Source organism: Bos indicus, chromosome 22 (assembly GCF_029378745.1).
Source record: "Bos indicus isolate NIAB-ARS_2022 breed Sahiwal x Tharparkar chromosome 22, NIAB-ARS_B.indTharparkar_mat_pri_1.0, whole genome shotgun sequence".
NCBI lineage: Eukaryota > Metazoa > Chordata > Mammalia > Artiodactyla > Bovidae > Bos > Bos indicus.
Genome location: NC_091781.1, coordinates 58,125,328 through 58,143,618, shown reverse-complemented (window position 1 = coordinate 58,143,618; position 18,291 = coordinate 58,125,328). Strand labels below are relative to the sequence as shown.

The 18,291-nt window shown below is 57.6% G+C and overlaps 1 protein-coding gene across 1 annotated transcript in view; it reads right to left on the bottom strand.

The window, feature by feature from the left end:
- Nucleotides 1–18,291, bottom strand: part of WNT7A (Wnt family member 7A) — a 65,884-nt gene that overhangs the window by 26,480 nt on the left and 21,113 nt on the right. Inside the window, exon 3 of the mRNA XM_019985155.2 lies at nucleotides 17,381–17,652. Within this exon, the coding sequence (XP_019840714.1) occupies nucleotides 17,381–17,652 (272 nt within the window). The remainder of the gene's footprint in view (nucleotides 1–17,380; nucleotides 17,653–18,291) is intronic.

Here is an 18,291-nt window from a genome sequence, read left to right as displayed (position 1 = left end):
TACAGCAGAGAGGAGAGGCATCAGTGTCCTGACTTGGAGCTCCAGCTCTGCCGCATCCTGGCCGAGTGATCGGGGGACAACATTTAAAGTCCCTGAGCTTGGTTCAACAAGAAGGAACAACAGCAGAGACCACAGCTGGGGTAGGGCCCCGAGGGGCCTGCTCGCAGCGGGGAGCTGGAGGAGGGGACCTCTGCACATGGGCAGGACTGTTTATTCCCTGCAGAGGATGCCAGCCAGCCCGGGAATGCAGGCAGTGATGCTGGGTTCTTCCCAGTTGGCCTGGGGGCAACTCCCAACTAAGAGTCTGTGGGATGGAGCGAATGTCCAAGAGGGAGTGAGCGCCCTGTCACCAGAGGTATTCAAGTCGGACTGAGAGGACTCAAGACGGACTGTGCCGTCCAAGAGAGGAGCCCCCTGCCACACAAGCATCTGAACTGGGGCTAGTCTGAACAGAGGTGTGCTCTAAGTGTAAAGTGATGGCCAGATTTCAAAGACTCACTATCGGAGGGGGGCAGGAAGAAAAGGTGAGTCAACCCTCCCTGTGTTTTCATATTGCACACGTGCTCAGTCACTTCAGTCGTGTCTGACTCTGTGTGACCCTCTGGACTGTAGCCTGCCAGGCTCCTCTGTCCATGGCATTCTCCAGGCAAGCTTACTGGAGTGGGTTGCCACTTCCTCCTCCAGGACATCTTCCCGACCCAGCGATTGATCCCGCGTCGTCTCTTATGTCTCCTGCATTCATTGGCAGGCGAGTTCTTTACTCCTAACGCCACCTGGGCAGCCCACTTTCATATTGGTTGCGTATTAAATAAATGACAATATTTGGGGCATATTAAAAATATTATTATTAAGTTTATGTTAATATTATGTTAATAATATTATTAAGTTTAATGTCATCTTCTCTTACCTTTTTGACGGGGCTACTAGAAAATTGAAATTACGTATGTGGTTCATATTAGTTTCTCTTGGACAGCACTGGTCAGAATTCCTGAGCTGTACCTTCACACACCCCTCAGGTGACGTGTGTGCGAATGAAAATCTGAGACGCCCTGCGGGCGCCTTGACCTAGGGTCTGGGGGACTTGGCTTTGGGGGACTGAGAACGAACAGCCTGAAGTCCAGCCGTGTTCCGTGGGATACTAAATAATCGATCTCTCGGCCCCTGAGTCACACGCTTGGTCTGTAGTGTCCTTTCTGCCAGCTGGCTCTCACCAAGAACAAACACAAACTTTCAAGAGAAAGGGGTAGTTAAGCGGGGACTGGGCTCTCCTTGAAACGAGCCATGCGCTCTCCCAAATCCACCATGCGCTGGCATCCTGTAACTTGCTGAAAAAGTCACTCAATCATGTCCGACTCTTTGTGACCCCATGGAGTATACAGTCCATGCAATTCTCCAGGTCAGGATACTGGAGTGGGTAGCCTTTCCCTTCTCCAGAGGATCTTCCCAACCTGGGGATCGAACTCAGGTCTCCTGCATTGCAGGTGGATTCTTTACCAGCTGAATCACAAGAGAAGCCCAAGAATACTGGAGTGGGTAGCCTATTCCTTCTCCAGGAATCTTCCCGACCCAGGAATTAAACCAGGGTCTCCTGCATTGCAGGTGGATTCTTTACCAGCTGAGCTATCAGGGAAGCCATGTAACTTGGTAAAGGCTGGGAAATAATCTCAGAAAACAACTGAAAAATGGATCTGCGTGTTTAAAAAAATAAATAAATAAAACACGTAACCAACTCTCCCTAAATTCCTCCTCCTTTTTCTCTCTGAAAACTTGGCCCTGAGGTGTTCAACGGCACTAAATATAGAACTGGTGAGCAAGTGAATCACTCGAGGTGCCGGGGCGCAGGGCTGTTTCACGGTGGAGGTGTAAACCATGGAGAGCTGGGCGCTGGAATCAAAATGCTGACGGGCCTCCAGGCTGGAGGAGGAGCAGGGCTGGGACCTGTCAGGGGAGCGGGCAGGGCAGGGCCTCTCTACGCGCAAAGCAGCCCAGGTTCAGAGTCTTGCCCTTGGTTTTCCGAGACAGAAGCTGTGCCACACACACTCCTTCCAGAGTCCAGGAGGTGATCTGCCCATCGCCCCTACCCCAGACCCCAAACACACCGCCTGGGAGCTCACCTCCTGTCTCTCTCAGTCAGTGAGCAACACTGGCCTCTTGGCCTCAAGCTCTTATACTTGCCGTTCCTTCTGTCTGGGATGCTGTTCCCCGCGCGGCTCGCTTCCTGACCTCCCGTTCAGCAGAGGCCTCCCCTGACTCCCTAGTAGAAAATGCCCCCCCACCTCCGGTCATCTCTGCCCTCTCACCCTGCTCTCCCTTCTCATCACAGCACTCATTACATTGACAGTAGAGTCTATATATGTGATTATTTGTTTATCCCCTGCTTTCCCTCTGGAATGTCAGCTCCATAAAGGCAAGTAGCATTTAATCCCAGAGCTTAACACAGTACCAGACACAGAAATACGTGCTTGATAAACATTTGTTGAAAGAGTGAATGCATGGATTTCCATCTCTTTCTTTCAGCTGGTCTTGTGATCTCACTGAGATAATGTCCAACTTGCCAGCGGTGAGCTCAGCTTTTCATGCGCCCTTTCAACACAGCCTCCTTCCGAATATCCATCCATCCATCCATCCATCCAACTGTCTATCCATATAACTCTTCATCCAAACACCCTTCCAAACACTTCCTATCTATCTTTCCTCCCCTGGTGGCTCAGTGGTAAAGAACCCGCCTGCAGTGCAGGAGACCCCGGTTCAATCCCTGGGCAGGAAGATCCCCTGGAGAAGGAAATGGCAACCCACTCCAGCGTTCTTGCCTGGAGAGTCCCATGGACAGAGGGGCCTGGTGGGCTACACGGGGTGGCAGAGTCAGACACGACTGAGTGACTAAACCACAAGCACCACCTACCCTTCCAAACATCTATCCATCCGTCCACATATCCATTCATCTAACCGTTTCCTCATATCTACCCATCTAATCATAAACATAGAACTGGGGAGCCAGTGAACCACGCCAGGGTGCCATGATTATTTTTCATCCATGTCTATATCCATGCCATGCCTAAATCATTCATCCATCCAACCAACCATTCAACCATCCACCTAACCATCTTTTAATATCTGTCCATCTAATCACACATCCGTCCACCCATCTAACCATTCATCTGACCATCCTTCCAACTACAACCTATCATCTATTTATCCATCCAACTATCCACATATGGAATTGATGCTTTTGAACTGCTGTGTTGGAGAAGACTCTTGAGACTCCCTTGGACTGCAATGAGATCCAACCAGTCCATCCTAAAGGAGAGCAGTCCTGAGTATTCATTGGAATCATTGATGTTGAAGCTGAAACTCCAATACTTGGCCACCTGATGTGAAGAACTGACTCACTGGAAAAGACCCTGATGCTGGGAAAGATTGAGGGCAGGAGGAGAAGGGGACGACAGAGGACGAGATGGTTGGATGGCATCACCGACTCAATGGACATGAGCTTGAGTTGGTAAGTTTGAGTTTGAGCTCTGGGAGTTGGTGATGGACAGGGAGGCGTGGCGTGCTGCAGTCCATGGGGTTGCTCGCAAAGGGCCAGACACAACTGAGCAACTGACCTGAACTGATCCACATAATCGACCTGCCCAACTGCTCAGTCTCCCGCCCACACAAACCAGCTCCCAGACGCTGGGACCTCCTACTGCCAGGACCCACAGTCTCCACCCTCCTTCACTGAGTTCAGCTCGTGCTGCCATGATTCCATGTGGCAATCACTCTTTCCCTCTGCTGTTAGAACATCAGCACCTCGGAAGCACAGGCTGTGCCTTCCCTCTGCTCTCCAGCGCCTGACAGAGGGCTGGCATGTAGGAGATGCCAGTGAACGTTCGCTGAATAAGCAGATTTTTCTTTTCCCTGTATTTATTTGTTTTGCACTTCATACTCGACTGTGAGCTCCCTGATGGCCAAGGCCATTTTCTAGTCATCTGCTGCTAAAATCTCGCATCTGACGCAAACAGGTGTGTTACCCGTGCTGAGTGAATGAGTCAGTGAATGCGCAGGAGAGAAGAGCTGTGGCAAGAGTAGATTCTGGAGCCATACTGCCTGGAGGCAGATCCTGGCTCTCTATTTTTTTTTTTTTTTAGCGTACGACCTTGGGTGAGTTAATGAACCTCTCTGCGTCTCGGTGTCCTCATTTGTAAAAAGGAGATCACAGTACTTCCTTCCTCAGTCAGAAGGAGAGAGACAAACACCGCATGACATCACCTATATGTCCGATCTAAAACAGGGCACGCGTGAACCGGTCCACGAAGCGGAGACGGACTCGTAGACGGAGGACGGCCGCGGCTGCTAAGGGTCGGAGGAGGGAAGGGTTGGGAGTTTGGGATTAACAGACACAGGCTGTTATATACAGGATGGAGAGACAAAAAAGGCCCTACTGTGTAACCCGGGGAACTATGTCAATGTCTCAAACCACAGTGGAAAAGAATACGAAAAAGACTACGTGTATATGCAAGCTAATGACTCTGCTATGCAGCTGAAATTAACACAGCATTGTAAATCAACTACAGTGTTTTTAAAAATAGTGCTTCACTAGGCTCTTATGAGATTTTTATGACTTAATATACATCAAGTACTTAGAGCAGAGCCTGGAGTAAGATAAGGGTGGGCTTCCCAGGTGGCGCTAGTGGTAAAGAACCCACCTGCCAATGCAGAGATACAGGAGACGAGGGTTTGACCCCTGGGCTGGGAAGATCCCCTGGAGGAGGGCATGGCAATCCGCTCCAGGATTCTTGCCCGGAGACTCCCATGGACAGAGGAACCTGGCGGGCTACAGTCCATAGGGTCTCCAAGAGGCGGACACGACTGAAGTGACTTAGGAGACACAAGCACTCACACAGGCAGAACAGAGCGAGCAAAGGGAAGGAGGAGATGAGGTCAGAGGGTCCCCGGGGTCCGGGTCGTGAACAGCCTCACTGGCGTTTGTGAAGACTTCAGCTTCTGCTCTGAGCGAGTTGGGGGCTGATGTAAGGCTGGGAGTGGAGAGTGGATAAGGTAACTTACATTTGAAGGGCTCCCCTGGTGGTCCAGTCGTTTAAGAGTGCACCTTGCAACACCAGGGACCTTGGTTCAATCCCTGGTTCAAGAAGACTGCACGTGCCACGGAGCAACCAAACCCGTGCACCACAGCTGCTCAGCGCTCCCTCCAGAGCCCGTGAGCCCCAAGGATGGGGGCCCGCGTGCGCCGGGAGCCCACGCTCTGCAGCAAGAGACGCCACGGCAGTGAGAAGCCTGCGCACCCCAACTGGAGAGTGGCCCCCGCTCTCTGCAACTAGAGGAAGGCCACACGCAGCAATGGAGACCCAGCACAGCCCCAAATAAATCAATAAATATTTTAAAAAAACACCTTCCATTTGAAGAGGCTGCCGGGCACGCTGGCAGCAGGGAGACGCGTTAGGAGGTGGCTGCTGTACTACGCCAGGGAGGAGGGGATGGGGTGTGGACAGCGAACGCCACGCACGAAGGCAGAACCCGACGTGCTGGATGTAGGGAGTGGCAGGGGTCGGGACCGAGCCCAGGTCTGGGGCCCGGATGGTGGGAAGGACGGGGCTGCTCCCCCCGAGTGGGTGGGCGGGTGGAGGCAGGGGCGTGTCTGTGGGAGAAGCAGCCACAGTGAGGGCTGGGCTGGGTGGGCTCCGGGCCAGCAGACCCCCTGGAGAGGGGTAGGGGCAGCTGAGGCTCGAGTCTGGACAGACGTCTGGACAGGAGAGTGGACTCCACAGACAGCTCTGCAGCTCCAGGATTGTGGCGGAGCCTGGGTACCTCTGGGCGGGCTGGGAAGGGCCGGGGCAGAGCTCTCTCCTGGGGGAGCTGCTCTGACACCCCCAAGAGGCCCAGGGGGACCTCACCTGTCGCAGAGCAGGGAGGGCCCACACAGCGGGCTCTGCCCCTAGCGACCCCCTCTCCTCTGTCCAGTGAAGTGACCAATCTCCACGAGTTCCCGCACACCTCCTCCCCAAGTCCTCAGCGAGCCACACAAATGGTCCATGGGACACACGGAGCTTCAGAGCTGCTGCTGCTAAGTCACTTCAGTCGTGTCCGACTCTGCGACCCCAGAGATGGCAGCCCCACCAGGCTCCTCCGTCCCTGGGATTCTCCAGACAAGAACACTGGAGTGGGTTGCCATTTCCTTCTCCAGGGGATCTACCCGACCCAGGGATCCAACCAGGGTCTCCTGCACTGCAGGGGGATTCTTTACTGCCTGAGCCACCAGGCGGCTTTGCAAATTATAAAGTGTTTTACAAACGTTGTTAGAATCATTATTATTTCAAACTACTACCAATCCTTCCAGGTCTAAAATACACACAGACACACACACAGACTCACACAGACTCACACAGATACACACACACACACACACAAACACACACAGACACACACACACAGACTCACACAGACACACACAGATACACACACACACACACACAAACACACACAGACACACACACACAGACTCACACAGATACACACAGATACACACACACACACACACAAACACACACAGACACACACACACAGACTCACACAGACTCACACAGACACACACACACACAAACACACACAGACACACACACACAGACTCACACAGACTCACACAGACACACACACACACACACACACAAACACACACAGACACACACACACAGACTCACACAGACTCACACAGATACACACACACACACACACTAAGAAGAGACCCAGAGAGGCCGGGCAGAGTGTGGGCTGCACAGGCAGGTGGCTGAGAGGGAAGCTTGCTTCCACGTCTTCTGCCTGGGCAACCTCAGTCCACCCCTTAACCACCTGTGCCTCCAACTCTCCCCATCTGTAAAATGGGAGCAACAGCACCTCCCCTGGGGGGCCGGGGGCTCATTTATGGAGACCAGTGGTACTAGGCCAACACACAGGGTGAGACAGACCCTGCGAGGGGCGCGCTGAGCAGGGGAGGCTGGGTGGGCCCTGTCCACCCACAGCGGGCGCTGCCTGGCCCGCCCCCTCCCCGCAATGTCCCGGGGTGGCCCTGAGGTCAGGTGAGCCCCCGACCTGCAGCAGCCCTCGAGCCGGGGCTTCGGCTGCCTGTCTGCGAAATGGAGCTCATGAGGACCGCCCCACCTCTGCCCAAGGTGGTCAGGCCGGTGAAATGGACGTCCTCGTGTAGACAGAGCACAGGACCCGCGTCGCGAAGGTGCGCTGCAAGGGGGGTGCTTGAAGAAGCCCTTTGTCAGCCCAGGGGTCCTTTTGGGGGACACGACAGCACCTTGATTGCTCCTCAAGGGACACACAAGTGTCAGAATCAGGGCAAGCGACACTGCTGCGCGGGTGCCAAGCCCTCCACCGCGCCCCCACTCCGCTCCCCCTCCCCGGCCTGGGCAGATTTGATAACACCCTGAGTCCCACTCCCCCTGCAGAGCACAAAGGTGGCAACTGGCCCTGCTGGGCGCCTTCTGACTTGGTCTCGCCGCGCTGAAACTGAGCCCCGTCTGCTGCGCCCCGCCTGGGGGGCCTCACGGGGCCTCGCCAGGCCGCCCCCTCCCACCTTGGCCAGTTTCAAATGCGTGTCCCCCCCACCCCGCCCCCGGAGGGCCCGCAGCCGCTCTGGGGACGCCTTCCAAGGGAACCGCCACCCACAGCCCCTCTGCAAGGCCCTGTCCTGGGCTGGCTGGGGCCCAGAGAGGCAGCACGATTGCGCCCCTCGCTGCCAGACCTTTCCGTGTCCCCCGAGAAGTGACACAGAGGTATGAGCCCAGTGCCCACCACCCCAAGCCAGCCTGTCCATTGGGCCTTCCTGCCCGAGTCACAAGCCACGTGGCCACCTAGCCCTGGAAACGCAGACTGAGGGCCATGCTTTGTCTTACTCATTGGCAATGAATTCAAACTTCAGCAGCCACGCGGAGCCCGTGGCGGCCACGCAGGACAGCAGGGCTAGGAGCACTTTCAATGCCTTTGCTCTTCCAACCCTCATAATACGAAGCGATCGTCACCGTTTTGCAGAGGGAGACGCTGTGGCACAGAGAGGCGTATTAAGACGCCCAAGGTCACACAGCCGAGAAACAGGAAAGCTGGGCACCATCTCCAGAGCCCAGTCCCCACAGCAGGCCAAGCCAGCCTCAGCCCAGCCCCTCAGCTCCACAGCTGTGTGCAGGAAGGCAGGGGACAGGCCCTTGCAACCCCCGAGCCCTCCAGGACCCCTTCTGGACAGCGGGCATCACACTGAGGTCGCCCCACCTTGCAGAGTGCACCCACTGGGCGCTGACCTCCAGGATGGGCTCTGGGAGGTGCTGAGGTGGTTCTCATGCCTGCCCAGAGAGACGAGAGGAGTTGGCAGGGGGACAGGATGGGGGTCCCTGGCCAGCTTCCCTAGGCTGAGCCATCCCAGAGGTCCCACGATGGCAGGAGGTGTGCCGAGTCCCAGCATGGGCCTGGGTACCCCTGGCACCTCCTCGTCCTGCACCCCCAGGATGGCCCAAGCCCCTCTCCTGCTGGCGACGGACAATGGACACAACTTCCTCTCCACATGGCCCAGGAGAGTCCTCTCCCAGGACGAAGCCAAGGCTGCCCCAGCACTGCAGCGGCCAGGACAGGAGAGGACAGGAGGTGCCCAAATAACCTACGAGCCCCAAACCTCAGACACTGGGGCCTTCTGGGGGGGTGGGGGCCCCAGAGCATCTGAGGTGCCCCAAACAGGGTGCTGGAGAATCTCAGGATAACGTCTTGGAACCACGGGATGGAAGAAATGGGGAGAAACGTGTCTAGGTCCAAGAGGTCCTGGGGCAGGAGAAGCTGTGAGAGGTTAAAAGCCGGATCCAGAGCCAAGGCAGTGCCTGCCTGCTATGTGGCCTGGGTTGTGTCTTGACCTCTCTGGGCCCCCGTTTCCCCATTTGTAAGATGGAGACGACAACGGAGAATGGCAGCCTCACAGGACCGTGGGGATGAAGTTGGCGAGAATTCAGAACCCGGCCCCCACCTTCTCCCAGCAACCAGGCACCTGCCTTCTGGCTCATCCCATCATCAGAGCTGCAACCGGCAGCCTCCCAGCCTCCTCTGCCTGGTCCTGCCGCCTGCCTCCCCACGCCCCCACCCCGGGCCCCTCGCTAACCGGGAGACAGTGACAGCCTCCCCAAGGTCACCCGCCTCAGGCTGAGGTCCTAAGCTCCTCCCAAGACCTCTGGGCCTGCCTCTGCCTACCCGGACTGGGCTGGGAGGGGGGGGTCTCAGCAACCCAGGGCTAAGCGGGGTGCTGAAGACCAGGCCCCGTGGAGCTGGGGTCCCGGAGACATCTCCCTTCTCCGGGGAAGGGCTGGGGCTGCCCCCGCCTCCCATCACCTCCCTACCCCTCCCACTGCTATCGCCACGGCAACATCACCCACCGGACCTGGCTGTGCCCTGCCCTTGCTGTGTCACCACGGAGAACTGGAAAAAAGCCCTCAGGCCTCCCGGGCATCCTCCCCCCAGGCCCCTGCGGGCTCCGTTCCAGCCCCTCCTCGCGGTTTCCGCTCTGGACCTGCCTGACTCCTTCCTCTGGGCCTGCACGTCCCGGCCTGGCCATGCCTGCGGGCTGTCCCCGGGGACCTCCCAGCCCCACGGCAGCACCCCATCCAGCCCACCCCCTGCTTCGGCCGGTCACGGGGTGGGGAGGGGTCGAAACAGCAAGCGGGTGCTGAGCTGGGCCGGGCTGCACGTCCTGCCCCCACACCCGCTGCCTGTGGCCTCGGCACGGTCTCTGTGATGGGTCTCTCATTTATTAAATGGCACAGTTCTCAGCGCCGTCTGGAGACCAGGACAGTAGAGGCTGGGGACCAGAGTAGGGGCTTCGGTTTTTGAGTTTTACTTCGGAACAGATACGTTATAAAAATATTTAAAGCTATGTGTGTATGTTAAGTCGCTCAGTCGTGTCTGACTCTTTGCGACCCCATGGACTGTAACCCGCCAGGCTCCTCTGTCCATGGGATTTCCCAGGCAAGAAACCTGGAGAGGGTACTCATTCCCTTCTCCAGGTGGTCTTCCCAACCCAGGGATCGAACCTGGGTCTCCTGCAAGGCAGATTCTTCACCATCTGAGCCCACCAAGGAAGGCCCCCCCCCACAAAAGGCAGATTCAAATGTAAAACTACAAAGCTTTTAGAGGAAAAAAACGGTAAAATTTTCGGGACCGAGAGCTCAGCAGAGAGTTCTCCGCACAAAAGCACTATTCGTAAAAGGGAGAACTGATAAATTAGACCTTATTAAAATTAAAAACATCTGCTCTGCAAAAGAATCTACGAAAAGGAGGAAAGGAGAAGCATAAACCAGAGCAGGGGGCACCGCAAACCGTGCGTCTGACAGACTAGCATCCAGAACACACAAACAATTCTCAAAACTCAGCAGCAAGAAACACAGTCGAATCAGAAATGGGCATGAGGCACGAAGAGACATTCCCGGGGAGAGCATGCTCATCTGGCAAATACACACGTGGAAAGACGGTCCACGTCACTAGCGACGAGGGAAACAGTCGTTGAAACCACAGTGAGGACCTGCACCCACCTCTCAAACGGCAAAACTGAAAGCCAGTGACAACTCCCAGTGCTGGAGAGGATGCAGTCAAACACGCTCCCTGGCACAGCGCTGGCGGCCACCTAAGACCACGCAGCCTTCCTCACAAGGCTCAACACACAGCCACGGCACCGACCCCAGAGACCTGGAACCGTGTGTTCACACCGAAACCTGTCCACCAGCGTTCACAGCCGCCTCGTGTGCCACAGCCCCTGCCCGGAAACTACCCAGACGGCCCTGAATGGGGGAAGGGCTCCATACCATGAAACCACACTCCGTCATAGAAAGGAACAAACTCTCCATCGACGCAACGAGTTGAATGAATCATGAGGCGATTATGCTGAGCGAAAAAAGCCGATGCCAACTGGTTACCTACTGTGTGATTCCACTTATATAACAACCTTGAAATGATAAAATGTGGAAATGGACAAGAGATTAGTGGCTGCCAAAGGCTAGGAAGGCCATAAAGAAGTCTGAGCGCCGAAGAATTGATGCTTTTGAACTGTGGTGTTGGAGAAGACTCTTGAGAGTCCCTTGGACTGCAAGGAGATCCAACCAGTCCATTCTGAAGGAGATCAGTCCTGGGTGTTCAATGGAAGGACTGATGCTGAAGCTCTAATCCTCTGGTCACCTGATGCGAAGAGCTGACTCACTGTAAAAGACCCCGATGCTGAGAAAGATTGAAGGTGGGAGGAGAAGAGGGAGACAGAGGATGAGATGGCTGGATGGCATCATCGACTCCACGGACATGAGCTTGAGCAAACTCTGGAAGACAGCGGAGGACAGGGAGGCTGGTGTGCTGCAGTCCACTTAGGTAAAGACAGAGGCACGACTGAACAACAAGGGCTGAGGAGGGTACAAGGAAGCAGGGAAGCAGCTCCGGCTGCCAAAGGGAAGCACAGGAATCCTCACCACGGAACGTTCTGTGTCCTGACCGTGCCGAGCCACACCCGGCTGGGATGCCGTGTTAATTTTACAAGCTGCCGGGGAACACCAAGCAACAGGCATGCAGGAGCCTTCTGAATTCTTATAACCGCACGTGGGTTGACATCTCAACATAAACATTTTAATGTAAAAATGCAAGAAATCCATTGAAGTTTTACTGTGAGATACGCAATGAATACATGTTTGCTCTAAATATGCCCCACACAACACTGGAGACACATTCGTACTAAAAAACCCTTCAGTATCTCGAACTGGACTGGGAGGCCTGTTCTTTATCTAGCAGCCCTAGGCCTGGGAAATCCCCCCAGGTGAGAGGCGATGCCTGGCACGTCACTCGTCAGTTCACACACGCTGCCTGAGCACTTACTGTGTGCCAGGCCCCGTTCTAGGCACGGAGGAGACAGCTGCAAACTCAGGCCACCCAGCCCTTGCCGTGCTGATGTTGTAGTGGGAGGAGATGGGGGACAGACGCATTAAGTATGTGCTTCATCACTCAGTCGTGTCTGACTCTTTGCACACCTCTGGACCACAGCCCGCCAGGCTCCTCTGTCCAGAGGATTTTTCAGGCAAGAATACTGGCATGGGTTGCCATTTCCTCCTCCAGGGGATCTTCCTGACCCAGGGGATCAAACCCACGTCTCCTGTGTCTCCTGCATTGCAGGCAGATTCTTCACCCGCTGAGCCATTCAGGGAAGCCCCGAGCAGAGACATAAAGAGATGTGTGAATAAGATGACTTCACATGGCGGTAAATGTGACAAAGCAGGACAGTGAACAGAGCTGAGGTGGACAGACGGGTGGAAAGTCAGGGACGGACTCCCAGGGAAGGAGACCTCTGAGCAGAGACCAGCAGGAATTAGCTACGCAGACGTTTGAGGGAAGGGCATTCCAGACCAGGGAAACAGCACGTGCCAAGGCCCTGAGGCAGGAACACAAGCTCGGTGGTCTCCCAGAGCATACGGCCGGGGACACGGCCGGTGTCCAGTCGGTCCTAAGCACCTTGCACTCCTCCCATCCCCTCACGTCAGAACTAGAAGACCCTCTGACACTCAGGGTCCCGCCGTGGAGGACATGGAAGCCCTGGAGGGTCGGGGTTTGCCTACAGCAACCCTTGGTCCACCTCCCTCAAGCTGCAGCTGGAAGCCGTCACATCTGGAAAGGGAAGAACCCACAGGGGCACCAGACCTGGAGCCGGGAAGGACATGGAGGCCCTCGGAGGCCTCCCCAGAGCTCAGCCTGGGCGGGCGGCCGGCCGGCTCCGGGGCAGGCGGGACCTGGCTGGGCTCAGGCCCTCAGCGTGCCACCTGACCACTCCATCCGATCAAATATGCAAGTGGCCCTCAGGACAGCAGAGGGGAGCATAGCTAAGCAGCCTTATCTGGGCCCCGCCCCAGCCACCCAAGGCCAGCGCCCTGCCGTCCCCTGGCTCCGGGGCCTTAGGGCAGGGTGGGAAGCCCGCTCCTGGGAGCACCCAGACCAGACGGGGCAGGGCAGGAAGGGACAAGACCGGCACCCTCGGCGGGCAGGGGCTGGGCAGGGACTGGGAGGTGACTCCCATTCGGGTGGAATTCCATCTCCCTGAGCTCACCTTCCTTGGAGCAAGCGGCACATTCCAGCGGGGCCAGCCCCATCCCAGCTGGGCCCCCATCCCCAGGGCTGCCTCCACGGGGCTCAGGCACCGTGCGCCCAAGAAGGGCCTCCAGAGCTCCTCTGCACGCATGGCGCTTAATGTCCAGCGAGGGCTCGGAGGCAAGCCCAGCCCGGTGCAGGAGTGTCATGGAGGCACAGAGACTGACCCCCAGGCCCCCAGCAGAAAGCCGGCTCCAAGCGCAGCGATCAGGGACCATCCACAAGGCCCACCTCCCTGTCTTCTGCGGCCCATACGTTCCTGCCCCAGTGCCTGTTTCCCCAGGGCTGAGCCCGGCTCTGGGCCTTCCCAGTACAATCTTCAGGCTAGCCTGTCCTGCTAATACCCCAGGGCGTCGGCTCTCACCTCCCATTGGTGGCTTCCAGAAGTGGCTCCAACCAGAACCTCCCTCCAGGCACGCGTGGTCCCTGGGCTTCCCCACCTGCTGCTCGTGGGGCCCCCCACTCCCAAGCCCAAGTGCACCCTTATAACCATCACCCCTCATGTCCAGTCTCCACCCGCCCCAGGGCCTGACTGCAGGGAGGTGGGCTCCCACCCATCCACCCCAGATGCAACCCGAGCTGGGTTCCCGCCCATTCTGGCCCCTAAATGGCAGTGCCCCCTGCCCACCTGTGGGCTTTGCAGGGCTGGGGCACCCGCTGCCATCCCACCCCCTGCACTCTGCTTCCCACCTGGTCCCAGAGACCTGCCCCCGGCACCCCTCCTGCAAAGCCTCTGCAAGAACCGCCAGCCCAAGGGGGATGCTTTCTCCTGGGCCTACACTTGACCCCAGCCCCTCTGCGGCCCCGTCACCGGCGGGCCCCTCTCCCACGTATATGCAGTCTGCCCCAAGGGCCCATGCTTTTGTAGGACTTCATGCCCCTGTAGAGCTTTCCTGGCGGCTCGGATGGTAAAGAATCTGCCTGTAACTCAGGAGACCCAGGTTCAATACCTGGGTTGGGAAGATCCCCTGGAGGAGGGCATGGCAACCCACTCCAGTATTCTTGCCTGGAGAATTCCACGGACAGAAGAGCCTGGGGGGCTACAGTCCATGAGGTCACAAAGAGGTGGACACGACTGAGCGACCAACACGATGCTTTTACAGCGGCCGTGACTTCTCCCCGAACTCCCTCCCTCCCGCCTGCCTTTTCCACGTGGAGGACTCCTAGGTATCCTTCAAAGCCCTGCTCAAGGGTCCCTACTTTTTGCCCTAGAGGTGTCTGGACTTGTCCAAGAAGAAGCTGCTCCCACCTCTGAGCCCCTATGAGCCTCCTGAACAGCTGCGTGTCTCCTGTACGCTCAGTCCCGAATTATCATTTTTGCTCCTCTACCCACCTCTCTCACTAGACTGAGCACCTTGAGGGCAAAAGGAGTGGTGAGCTCATCCCCTCACACAGCCCCAAAGGTGGGAAAGAGATGACGCAAAGCCGCAAAGATCCCAACACCGTCCAGGGATTCCAACGCACCGCTTTGGACGCCTCGCTCCCTCCCAAAGACCTTGATTTCAAACCTAAAGTGTGAGAGTGTAAACATTAACATTCTACAGCCCCAACCTCAACAGTCTGCGATGTCAACCCCAAAATACGGTGACCCTAAAATTCCAAAATATGTGTCCTGGTGCTGGGAAAACTTAAAGGCAAGGGAAGGGACGACAGAAGATGAGATGGTTGGATGGCATCACCAACTCAATGGACATGGGTTTGAGTAAGCTCCAGGAGATGGTGAAGGACAGGGAAGCCTGGCGTGCTGCAGTCCATGGGGTCACAGAGTATTGGGCACAACTTGGCGACTGAACAACAAAATTCCAACAGCGACTCTGACTGGAACATCACATCTCCAAAGGATCTGCTGGCTCTGTCTTCTCGCCTGACCCCTCTGATTCAACACTGCTGACCACACGATTGCTCGGGACAGCAGGTCATGGCTGCAGGGGTGCCCACTGCCCCCCCAGCGCAGCCCCTCGGACACATCTGCAGGTGAAAGCCTGGCTCGGCGCCCCCCCAGAGCAAACTGGAGACAGGGTGGTCCCTGCGCGTTATTCGTCATCAGTCAGCTGGGTCGGGGGCGCCCCTGCAGCCCCAGGGCCACCCCTCGTGGGGTCTGCCACCACCCCGCCCCCCGCCCCCCTTTCTCTCGTACGGCTGCCAGCAAGCCCAGAGCCCCGTGGTCAGGTTGAGTCTTGTCTCCTCTCAGCAGGGGGAGGGAGCCGGCGATAAACACATCTGCGCCTCCTTCCAAGACGCTCAGCAGGACTTCCAGCTCACCAAGACCTCCAGCCCCACTGCACCTGGGGCCCACGGAAGCCTGGGGTGGGCAGAGTTTCTGGTGCGGGGTCCCATGCCTACAGGCTGCAGGGTCCTGGGCATCCCCCAACTGCGCCCCCGCCAAGCCCCGGAGCAAACGGAGGCTCATCACCCGTGTGACAGATGAGGACACTGAGGCCCCCAAAGGGGTGGGCCCAGGCTGAGCCTCGGCTGCCTGGGGCTAGGCCCTGCTCCTGGCCGCTGGGATCTGGGTCCGGTCACTTGGGGTGCCTCGGTTCTGCGGGTGAGGAGCCAGGCAGGGAGACCCCCTTCCTGCTGTGCTCCGACCGAGTGGTGTGGCCACTGCCCCGGGTAGCTGAAGGCTAGTCAGGACCCGCTCCGGGCCTCTGCTTGCACCCCCAAACCACAGAGCAGCTGTGCTGGGGGTGGATCAGTGTGCACTGGGGAGCCCCAGATTCAGCCTCTTTGCTCTGGAAAATACAGCGTCTGGCTGAATGGCCATCCAGGAGGCCACCCTCAAGTGTCCTCTCAAACCAGAGTGGAGCTGTCCACTCCCAGGGACGGGAGCTTCCAGGTTAGGAGGGAGCCCATGACCTCAGCCCTAAGGAGTGCTCCGACCATAGCAAGCGGGTGGGACAGACTTCCCTGGGCAGGCACTCCCGGCACAGGGCTGGACCGGCAGGGCCTTTAGTCCAACCCTCCGTCCCACCATCATCACCTGCCCGGTGATTCACCATGGCCAGCCGGGAGGCTCTGACACAGCGGGAGGGACAGACGGCCGCTGGTGCCTCTTCCTTGTCCGCCTGCAGGGAGCCCGGCTCCCCTCTGAGACGGGCAGGCCACCCCCAACATCGGTACCAGACAGCTCCCTCCCACGCCACACGTACGCACCGTCTGCGGTCACACCCACCCTGTGCTGAGGGCCAGCCGTGTGCCAGGCCCTGGGAAGGGCTCCCCTGCCCCCTCCCTGTCTCTTCTTGCCCTGGACCGAGGACACTCCCGCCAGCCCTGCTTACTTCCCAGGAGGAGGAGAGTGGCAAGAGCCATGATCAGAACCCAGGGGGCCCGCTTCCAGCCCACGCTGTGCAGAGGGCCAGCCCGCCAGCCAGACTCCAGGCTTCACATTCTGGCTTTAACCCTGAATAGCACGTCAGTCAACCCCTCTGTGCCTCAATTTCTCAATCTGCAAAATGGGGTAACAGTGCTCCCGTTCACAAGGATGCCGTGAGGACGAAGGGAGAAGACCGCTGGCCCCCAGACACGCTCGAGCAAAGCAAGGATCCCTGGCAGCCAAACAGGCAGCGCCAGGCCCCGTTGCCAGGACACGTGTTTGAGCCCCTGGAGTAACCTTCTTTCTCTTTTCCCTCTTGCACATTTTTCAAGAGTCACTGGTGACGACCAGTTTTAAAAACAAACAGCGAAAAAATGAAGTGCTTGTGCATGAAAATCTGGGTCTAAAGCCAGAGGCGGCAGCCACTCTGGGACACCCCGGACCGTCTTCCAAGCTGAGCCCAGACTCTTGGAGGGCGTGAGGAGATAGTGAAGAGGGGGTGGTCCCCTCCATCCTTTTCAGCTCCAGATCTTGGTTAATCTGACCAAGGACGTGTTAGCAGCCCTGGCATGCACCCCAGGGGGATGACTTTTACTGAACTCATCTCAACTCCCGAGGCCCCCCTGGCCCACAGTCTGAGTTTTTACAGCTGATCTTGTGGATCCCAGGACTAGAGTTCATATCCACACCTCATCCCATCTTGCTGGGTTACAATGTTCTAACAGGGACACAATTACTCAGCCTTGTGGGTAACTGACCAGCGTCATACCACACAGGACCCCCGACCAGCAGCGAATGGACCACGGACTCCAGGCGAACCAGGCAAGGGCAGAGCCCCGTGCCCCATCGCCAGACCCCCAACCCCAGCCGTTAACGAAGAAGCCGTCTCGTGGCACCTGCGCCAGGCACCCCCCGGCCACCTACCTTCCGGCCTGCCTCATTATTGTGTAAGTTCATGAGAGTCCGGGCGTTCTGTTTGATCTCCCGGGCATCCACAAAGACCTTGGCGAAGCCGATGCCGTAGCGGATGTCGGCAGAGCAGCCACCCCACTTCCAGCCCTCGTCCCGGTGGTACTGGCCCTGCTTCTCCTTGTCGCAGCCGCAGTCGCTCAGGTTGCCCTGGGTGCAGGCCGCCGTGATGGCGTGGGCCACGCCCGCGGCGATGATGGCGTAGGTGAAGGCGGCCTCCCGGCTCCCTGCGGGGACAAGAGCGGAAACACTGGGCTCAGGTCCGGGCATCTGGGGTGAGGAGGCAGGCTGAGCTCCGCTGGGGTCCACCAAGACCAGCCCAGTGCCCGTCCCTGGCCCCCAGAGCCCCCCCATCACGTGCACCCCAGTTCAATCCCCAGTCACTGAACGCCCTGGGGAGTGGACGGGGGCAGCGCAGGAGAGGGGCACCTGGTTGCCTGGCCCCTGTGACGTCAGAGGAGGGGCCCCCCAGCATACCGATTACCACCCACGCTCCACACTGACGTGGCTGCGCTCACGGCGCGCACACACACACACGAGGCCCTGGCGACCGTCAAACAGCACGCCGAACACCCGCAGCGTGCAAAGGCTCTGGAGCCACAGGCCTGGGCCGAAACCACAGAACATCAGCCTCTCCTCTGGTACTTTCAGCCGCTGCCACCCTCCCCTGGGTCTCGGCCTCCCCCATAAAGTGGGGACCCCAGGGAATAGGAGATCAGAGTTTTTCACCGGTGTCTGATGGTGGCGAACACCTGCTATGAAACTGGGTCAAGCCTACGAACGTGAACGGAGAGTGACGGCTCTTTGCCACTTTGAGCCTTCAGGTAACTAATGAAAGGACCTTTTGCAAAATGCGGTGTGCAAAT